Here is an 8833-nt window from a genome sequence, read left to right on the forward strand (position 1 = left end):
GGCCAGGGGGAGCAGGCTGTGAGGTGGGTGTACCTGCGGACGAAGACAGAGGCACCCCAGAATGCTCCGCCTCTCCTTGGAGCTTCCAGACCAGGGGTCACGCAGGTGGCAACAGGGGCCTCTCCGAGAGGTGTGGGCAGGCTGCGTTCCCAGAAGGGTTTAAAGGCCCAGAACCTTCACCACGCCCACACAATGGATGCCCCACGAGGGAGCAAGGCCTTCTGGGACGCCAGTACCTGCTCCAGGGACGGTGGCAGGCCCAGCCCCCACTTCCTCATCCGGCACAGGCACCCCTCTGCTCACAGCACTGACTGGAGGACAGAAGCCAAGCTTCCGAGAAAATCCGGATTGCAAGAGCCTGCCCCTTTGTCATCCCCTCCACACTGCCCCTTGAGGGTGACTTCGGCAGTGGCGGCCCCGGCCCCGGCCCCGGTCCCTGATGGGAGAGGGGCAGGCGTTCTCCCAGGTGCCCACCCCCTCCCAGAAGCCTGCCTGCACTACACGGACATTTTGGAAGTGGGGAAGGGTGGCATTCCTATGGTTTCATGATCCAGAGGCTCCTGGGCTGAGGGGAATCATGTCCCTAACCAGCACTGCGGCCAAAAAACCCACTTCCCGCCTTCTTTTGTGGACAGGAACTTAAAGCAAGACCCGAACCACACCCCCACGCCTGTCAGGGCTTTAAGGATTGTGTCAGCCACCGAAAGTGGGCCACAGTCGTGGCCACGTGCATGGCCAGCAGGTGACAGAGGGCAGCTTCTTCAGGTGCAAGCTGGCTCCAAGCTCTGCCCATCCTGCCCACACCCTCCAGCCTCTCAGAGCAGGGACCCCAGAGCAGTCGAGAAGGCCCCAGTCAGGAGCACTGTCTTTCTTCCCAGCAGCCCACAGGGCTCCGGGCATCGCGCTCCCACCTCGGTGCCACCCTCCCACCTCCCGCAGGAGACACACCGGTGGTCTTTTTTTTTTTTTTTTTTTAATTTATTTTTAAAGTAAACTCTCCAGCTGCCAACATGGGCTTGAACTCACGACCCTGTGATCAAGACTCCCACGCTCCACCACTGAGCTCGCCAGGCCCCCCCAGTGGTCATTTTACACAGAAACGTTCCATTCACACCTCGTGGCCTGCGTCTGGCAGAGGAGCTGCAGGCGGCTCTCAGGCTTCAAGTCTTCCAGAGGGTCCCTGAGGTCTGCAGAGGCGTCCTGTCCTCCGGCTCTGAGGAGGGACGCCACCTCCCCGTCATATCCGGCACGGCTGCCGTCTGGGGCGGTGGCAGCGGCCCCAGAGGGCGAGGCCAGGGAGCCCCGTGCCATCCAGCCTGCCACCCGCTGGGGGGCGTGCCCCCGACTGCCCCCCGTGTGGCGCCAATGGTCACTCCGAGTGTCCCAATGTGGCCACAGCAAGTGGCCTGGCCTGGAGCCCGGCGGCTACCCCTCGAGCCCCCAGTGAGCACAGACTCGCGGCCGCCACACCCAGCACCCCTGTCCCGGCGAAGCGGCCCTTGTCCCAGCGGTGGCTGGGGCTCGTCTTGGGGAAGGTGGTCAAGCAGCTGGCTTCGGCAGGCCGTCGGGGCCCAGGAGGTGGGCGTGAGGGTCGTCCAGCGTTTGAGGCCCGGGGCCCACCTGTCAGGTCGTGCCAACGGGAGAAGCAGGGAAGTGCAGGTCAGAAACTAACAGAGGCTAACAACCCGCGTGGGCCACTGCGGGCACCCGGTCACTGGGCCTCCGTCACCCAGACCTAGGGTGGATAGCACGTGCAAGGTGGAAGGTGGAGACCGTGGCCTCGGTGCTCAGGTCGCGGCACTCAGACTCGGGCAGATCCGAGCAGAACGCCGGCTCGGGCACTCTGAGCTGTGCCCACGTGGCGAGCCCCAAGGGTCCCCAGCACTTGTGAGTCTCCCTAAGTGTCCCCACTCAGCACTGGGGACGCCGGTGGTCCCAGCGTGTTCCCAAGTGCTCCCCTCGCTTGGCGGCGGGGGTGGGGGGGGGGTCCTCAAACATCCACTTTGAGAGTAAGCGAGTGGACGGGACAAACCACGCTGTACCAAACGCTCTGAAAACAGAAAGGTGGTGTCACTGTTACCACCAGCAAGCCGGCTTCCTGCCGGGGACAGACCGGGGCCGGGGAGCCCCTTCACCTGCCGGCAGGCTGGCCGTGAGCCCTCAGTGGGCCGGGCCGCTGGGCCTCACCTGCGTGGCGATGATGTACTTGACGCCGCCGGGGGTGGGATCCACATCCAGCGCGGCCCTCAGCTCGTCTGAGAGTGAGGCAGGCCTCACGGGCAGCCCCTTCAGAAACCTGGGGAGAGACGGGCCGCACGTCCTGAGCTCCCGACGGGAGGTGTGCAGTCGGCAGACTCAACACAGGAAGAGCAGCAGTGGCTGCCGGGGGCGGGGGTGGCACTGCCGGAGGGGAGGGGACAGGTCTCCTCTGGGGACGTGCACGGGCTCGGGAACCCAATGAAGTGCATAAAGCCACCGGCCGTGCCCTTCGAGGCTGCTGACGCGGTGAGTAACGCGTGACGTGTATTTGACCTCACACACGCAGACACGCAGCCGGGCGCGCGTGCGCGAGAACCTGGCCGCGGTGGCCAGGAAGGGGGGACGAAGCTTAAGAGGGAAACACCCCGGTGCAAGTGTGAGTCCGTGGCCGTGTTCCCAGAACAGCAAAAGCCTGCAAACCACCCACGGGGTGACGAGGGCAGTGAGTTCAGAGCCTCCCACGAGGGCACCAGCTGCCTTGGGGATCGTCCTTGGTCGTGCGTTCTGTCCATCTGGCAAGGAAGTCAGTCTTCCAGCCCCACCCCACTAGAAGTCATCAGTGTTGCCCCAATTACAGTGACAGAGAAACAACCCCGCGTATTCCCCGCAGCCCTAGCAGGGCGATCTCCCTGCACGGGGAACAGGGACCGCTGGGAGAAACGCAAAGGCCCCGTGGCCACCTCGAGGCTGGGGCCCTGCCCCACGGGAGCCATCATGCTGTCCACCCGTGCCCGCGGCCCCAGGGCTGTGAGCTGTGTGAGAAGCGCCTGCGGTCACAGGGAGGTGCCCTCGGTCCCTGTAGAGATCGACGCTTGCCACGGGACCCCCGTTCGGCACCACGGCCTCAGATGCCACTGTCCCCAACCTCAGCAGGAGACCCTGCTCCTCCCCCCACGGCCTCCCAAACGCGGGGGCCCCCAACTCACTTGTCTCCGTTGGACTCGGGGGGAAAGCAGTGCCTCACGGCAGCCACGAACTCAGGCACGGTGTCGTCCAGGGTAAAGACCACGGCGTTGGGGCCCGCGTCAAACGTGTACGCCACCTGGAACCCGCGTGGTCGGCGTGAGTGTCCGCGGAGAGGCCGGCCCGGCTCACACCTGTCACCCGCCACGGACACCCGTGGCCGCCCGCCAACTCAGGACCAGCCGGGAGGCGGCGGAGGCCGCGGCCCCTCGGCAGCCACGCACCCGGCGCAGCGGTCACGAAAGCAAGCGCCCGCGGGCAGCGGCGTCAAGCGGGCGCCGGGAAGCCTGGTGGCGGGCAGGCCCGTGCTGGGCCACGGCCTCGGGAACCCGGCGCAGGACTTCCGCCCCCAGCTGCCCCCCGGCCCCCGCTAGCCTTGGTCTGCCCGTGGTGGGCGTTGAAGCAGTGCACGAGGCGGACGATGCGTCTGGAGATGTCGCTGAGGTAGGAGATGGGCGGGAAGGTGTCCAGGCAGGTGGCGTGGAACTGGTTGCTGTCCTTCATGGTCAGCCGGCCGAAACCCTGGAAGTCCCGCTCCCGGACACAGTGGGTCATCTCCGCCATGCGCCCCGGCACCACCGCCTCGGCCCGGAACTGCGAGGCGCGGGAGATTTCGCTGAGCGGAGCACAGCGGCCCGGCCCCGAGGGACGCGGGACGCGCCCCGGGCGGCCGCCCGCCCCCACCCACCCCAGCCTCACCCTCAGCAGGGGGCTGGTCTCCACGCTGGTCCGCATGCCCGCCGTGCTGCCCATCAGCTTGCGGTCCGCGCTCACCTGCACCGAGACAGACGGCCTGGACCCCGGCCTGCGGCCCCCAGCCCGGAACACGCGTCCCGTCCCGTCCCGTCCCGCCCCCCCGGGCTCGTGTGGGAAGCGGGACAGCGGTGCCCCCGACCACAGAGGTCGCCCGCCCGGGCGGAGACGGCGCGGTCCCGGGAGCGGCAGCCCGGCAGCTGCAGGGAGCCACGGGACCCACGGGAGCCACGGGACGCTTCCACCTCCCGAGGCAGCCGCCCCTCCCAGCCTCACTCACCACAAGTATGAGGACTCGGAGTTCGGGCCAGTGTGACTCGGGGGCCACCTGCCGGGCGACGCTGTCCTTCCCGTCGGCCCGCTCCCCCATCTGCCACTCCACGAAGCCGCCGTACAGGCTCCGACAGGCGCTGCCCGAGCCCCGGCGGGCCACTTCCGAGAGGTCGCTGTCAACCCCGTAGACCCGGGCCAGGGCGTAGGCTGCAGGCACAGGGTACGGGACACAGGGTGCTCAGATGGGCAGGCCGGGGGTGGGGGGGAGCCTTTGAAAACCACGGGGAGCAGAGACCGAGGCAGAGGGACCCGGACAGGGGCGTCAGCGAGACAGCTGGCAGGGCCGGAGTGGGGCTGGGTCTGGCCGGGGCGGGGGGCCGACGGCAGGACACAGGGCTGGGGGCAAGCCCTCTGCCCCCGGCCCCGGGTGCCCTCCCGGCCCCGCTAGGCACCGAGGGCGGCTCAAGCAGAGCACACGAGCTGGCTGGGCAAGTAAGCGTCACCCCCGGCGTTCCTTCTAGGTCAGAAATCGTGAGCCCACCGCCTGCCGCTGCGGTGCCCGGCTTGGCGCGGGTGGGGAGGGCGTCCCGGAGAGTGAGCCGGCACGGGGGAAGCAGGGCAGGGGTTTGGACGGAAGGAGGCAGACGGGTTCCCAGTGGGCCTGTCGGAGCACCTGGGGCCAGCTACCTCTCTTGGGATTCTGTCGGGTAAGCGGAGATACTGGCCTTCTCTTAGGCTTGAGCCCGTTTGGGATGGGTTTCTGTCAGGTACAACCCGGAAGGGCCTGTACACAGAGCCCTAGGAGGCTGTATCGTTCGGACGTGTGGCAGGGACTCCCCGTAAGCTGCGAGAATGTGACAGCATTCACAGCATGCACAGCACAGCACCCTACAGGCCCTCGGTCTCCCCGCGGGCACCCACCTAGGCAGGCATAACCAGCCGCGGAGGAGGCCAGGCCCGCGGCCGTGGGGAAGTTGTTCACCGATGCGACGTGAACCTTGTAGCTGAGGCTGAGGGGCGGCGGGTCCTCGTCGCCGGTGCTCCTCCGCTTCCGGGCCAGGCGGCGGACTGAAGGCGGAGGGGACACGGCCACTGGGCAGGTGGCCCCGACCTGCTCCTGGCATCTCACCCGCCGTGAGTCAGGAAGAGGGAGCGGCACAGCCGAAAGCCGGCCTCTGCCCCCAGCTTCTCCTGCAGACGCCCTTCTCGGGGAGGGAAGGTCCCGGCCCCCGCCCCGGCCCCGGCCGTGCTCACAGGCAGCCCCCTCCCCCAGGGGGCCTGCGAAGCCAGCAGCACCCTCTGTGCACTCAGACCCTACAGACAGAAGAAGGGGCAGAGGAGAAGGAAGGGCTCGGCCCAGTGTCGCACACGTCCCCCACGGGATCCCACTCACTCTCCCTGAGGCAGGCCTGGAGGCGTGGCTGCCCCACATCTTCCTCCCGGCCATTCAGCCAAATCCGGTCCTCGGTGAAATCCTTGCTGATGGCGGCCGTGGTGGTGGTTTTTAACTGGGAGAGAAAACACAGGGACCACCGCAGGGACGGGTGAGGGCTCAGTGCGCCTTTCCACTGGGGATGGCCCTTCGGGGTCTCCCGCTCAGGAGCAGGAACGGCCTTGCTGGAGAACTGGGCCGTTGAGGCCAAGGCAGGCCGGGCGGGCAGTGAGGAGGCCCCAAGCCAGGTGGCAGGCTTGGCACCAGGCCTGGACTCCGGAGGAGAGCTGGGAGCAGGGGCCTGTGCGCAAAGAGCAGTCCTAACAGAGGGCCGGGGAACTGTTCAGCGGCCAGGAATTTATTGCTACAGTTGTTAAACAAAAGTTCAACCAAAGCGTGGTAAACGTTTACGTTGCGTTCAGTGCCCATCCGTACTAACCTGGTCTTGGTGCAAGGTGACGCTCAGAGAGGAGTTGATGGGCAGGACCAGGTCCTCATCGCGCTTCCCCCCTGGAACAGACAACCCAAGGCCGGGCCGGTCCATTGCCCAGCCCTGCAAACCATCACGCTGCCCTCGCTCCTCCCCACCAGTGCTCCCCAGTTACCCTGGCTGCCAGCCCGCTCTCTCCCCTCCGCCCAGAGCCTGCTGGCTCACTGCACAGTGTTAAGTCCTCTTCCTCCTGTGCCGTCGCCGTCAGGAAGTCCTCCCGGATTTCTCCCCACTTCACCAGGCTCCCAGTCCCAGAGCAGAGCTGGAGGCCGGTCCATCCCCTGCTTCATTGCTTGTTTTCTCTTCCTTCATTCATTGAGCAAACTACCTCGGAGTGGCCTTCCAGGCCCCGAGCACTCTGGGTAAGGCTCTCGCCTCCCAAACAAGGGGAGCCCTGGTTCCAGTCTCCGCTGTTGCTCCCCGGAGACACTCAGACCGGCCCCCTCCCCCCGCCCCGGCTCGGCAAAGGGAGCTTCCCACGAGTGGACGGTGGCAGGGCTCTCTGTTAAGCACCCACGTCGCGCTGCACTTGTGAGGGGCCTCGGGACAGCGGACGGTTACCGGAGGTGCTAACGACAAGCCCTGGCAGGGGCTCCCGGAGCGCCCAGAAAGCGCCCACTTCAATTCACCCAACGGACTTGACGAAGGCGCGAGAGCCGTTGCCAAGAGAGAAGCGGCCTTTCCAGCAAATGCCGCCAGAACGACTGCACATCCACAGCCCAAAGCGCGGACCCAAGCTTCACACCTTATACAAGAAAGCAACTCAAAACGGAGACTTGAACTTCAAATGGAAAACTATAAAACTTTCAGAAGATCTTCAGGTTGGAGGGCCAAGTAGGTGAGTCTCAGACTTGACCCCAAACGCGTGAGCTTCACCCAGATTTTGAACGCTACGGCTCTTCGAAAGACCCCGTTAGGACGATCGAAAGATAAGCCACAGATGGCGGAAAACATCTGCGAACATCCGACGAAGGATAAGGACGCAGAGGACACAGCAAACTCCCAAAACTCGATGGTAAAAAAGTACACAATCCAATTAGGACACGGACATAAGACGCGGGCAGGTGTTTCACCAAAGAGGGCGCACAGGTTACAAACAGCACGGGAAACGGTGGACGGTGTCACTGGCCGGTAGAAAATCATGGAGTCAACCCACAGTCAGAGGTCACCCACCGATCAGAATGGCCGAAGTAAAAGCCAGTGACGACACCAGCGGCCAGAAAGCTGCGTCGCCCACGCGTCGCGGGTGGGAACAGAAAGTGGCAGCCACACGTCAAGTTCAACAGTTTCCTTACACAACTGAAATACGACTACTCTCCGGCCCAGCAGTGACACTCCTGGACATTCATCCCCAAAGAATGAAAACCTGTGTTCACACGGCTACTGCACGCGAACTTTAGAGCAGCTTTCTCCACAATACGCTGGGACAGCGACCTTTCAAAGGGTGTCTGGCTAAGCAGAGCGTGGGTGTCCCCGCCGGGGGACAGGACTCCGCGCTAAGGGAGCAAGTAACGACCCAAGCCAGCGCCCCGGTGAATCTCCAAATCACGGCGAGTGACGAGAGCCACTCCCAAGGCTCCACATGAAAGGAACCCGTGGACTGAGCAGTCTTGAGAACATGACGGACTTGGAGAGCAGGCTCCAGGTGGCCGGGTTCCAGGACTGTGGGAGCCAAGCCCCAGGGGTGGGTGTCCCGGTGGACACTGTCCCCCGCCCCCGCCGTGGTAAAACCTCCTGTGGACCCTGTTCCTCGTCCCTCCACCTGGCGGGGGGATGTCCCCAGCGGACCCTGTCCCCCATCCTGCCCCCCGGGGGAGTGGACGCCCCCACTGCCTTGGACCCTGTCTCCCGTCCTGCTCCGGGGGGTGGACGTCCCTCGTGGACCCTGTCCCCTGTTCCTTCACCTGGAGGTGGACCTCCCGCGTGGACCTGTTACCCGTCCGGCCCCCCGGGGAGTGGACATCCCTCGTGGACCCTGTCCCCCTGTCCATCTCGGGGGTGGACATCCCCCGTGGACCCTGCCCCCCCCCCCCCCCCCCGTCCAGCCCCGGGGGACGGATGTCCCCCGTGGACCCTGTCCCCATCCTGTCCCCCGGGGGATGAACCCCCCCCCCCCCGTGGACCCTGTCCCCCGTCCCGGAGGTGGGCCTCCCTTGTGCACCCTGTCCCCCATCTCGCCCCCCCCGGGGGGTGTGAACCCCCCACGTGGGCCCTGTCCCTCGTCCCTTCTTCACGCGGGGGTGGACGTCCCTCGTGGACCCTATCTCCCATCCCAGAGGTGGACGTCTCCCGTGGATCCTGTCCCCCGTCCCTCCATCCAGGGGTGGACCTCCCGCGTAGACCCTGTCCCCCGTCCGGGCCCCGTAGACCGTGTCCCGCGCCCCGGCCAGGCACTCACAGTACTTGATGACCGCGATGTTGACCGGCGCGGTGCAGGTCACGACCACCAGGGGCTTCTCCTCGGAGGCCATGGCCCAGAAACACTGCGAGCTGAGCCTGCAGCCGGCCAGGCCGGCACCTCACCTGCCCCGCGATTCGCCGGCGGGGAAGCTGTCCTCGCTCCGTCCAATCAGCGGTGGGCCCGGCCACCGCTCCACTTCTCAGCCAATGAGCGGGATCGGACGATGGCCTGCTGACTCTGGGTCCGCCCCCGTGGGCTGGCG

General features: G+C 65.9%; 1 protein-coding gene across 1 annotated transcript; it reads right to left on the minus strand.

The window, feature by feature from the left end:
• Positions 1 to 965: 965 nt before the first annotated feature.
• MVD (mevalonate diphosphate decarboxylase) lies at positions 966 to 8813 on the minus strand. The gene is made up of 10 exons (XM_081791354.1): positions 8569 to 8813; positions 6120 to 6190; positions 5642 to 5756; positions 5170 to 5316; positions 4256 to 4455; positions 3922 to 3996; positions 3598 to 3816; positions 3186 to 3301; positions 2188 to 2296; positions 966 to 1620 (listed from the first exon to the last, which is right to left on the minus strand). The coding sequence occupies exons 1-10, from the start codon at positions 8639 to 8641 to the stop codon at positions 1540 to 1542; spliced, it is 1206 nt and encodes a 401-aa protein (XP_081647480.1). The 5' UTR covers positions 8642 to 8813; the 3' UTR covers positions 966 to 1539.
• Positions 8814 to 8833: the final 20 nt, after the last annotated feature.

Source organism: Panthera onca, chromosome E2, assembly GCF_046562875.1.
Source record: "Panthera onca isolate mPanOnc1 chromosome E2, mPanOnc1 haplotype 2, whole genome shotgun sequence".
Lineage (NCBI taxonomy): Eukaryota > Metazoa > Chordata > Mammalia > Carnivora > Felidae > Panthera > Panthera onca.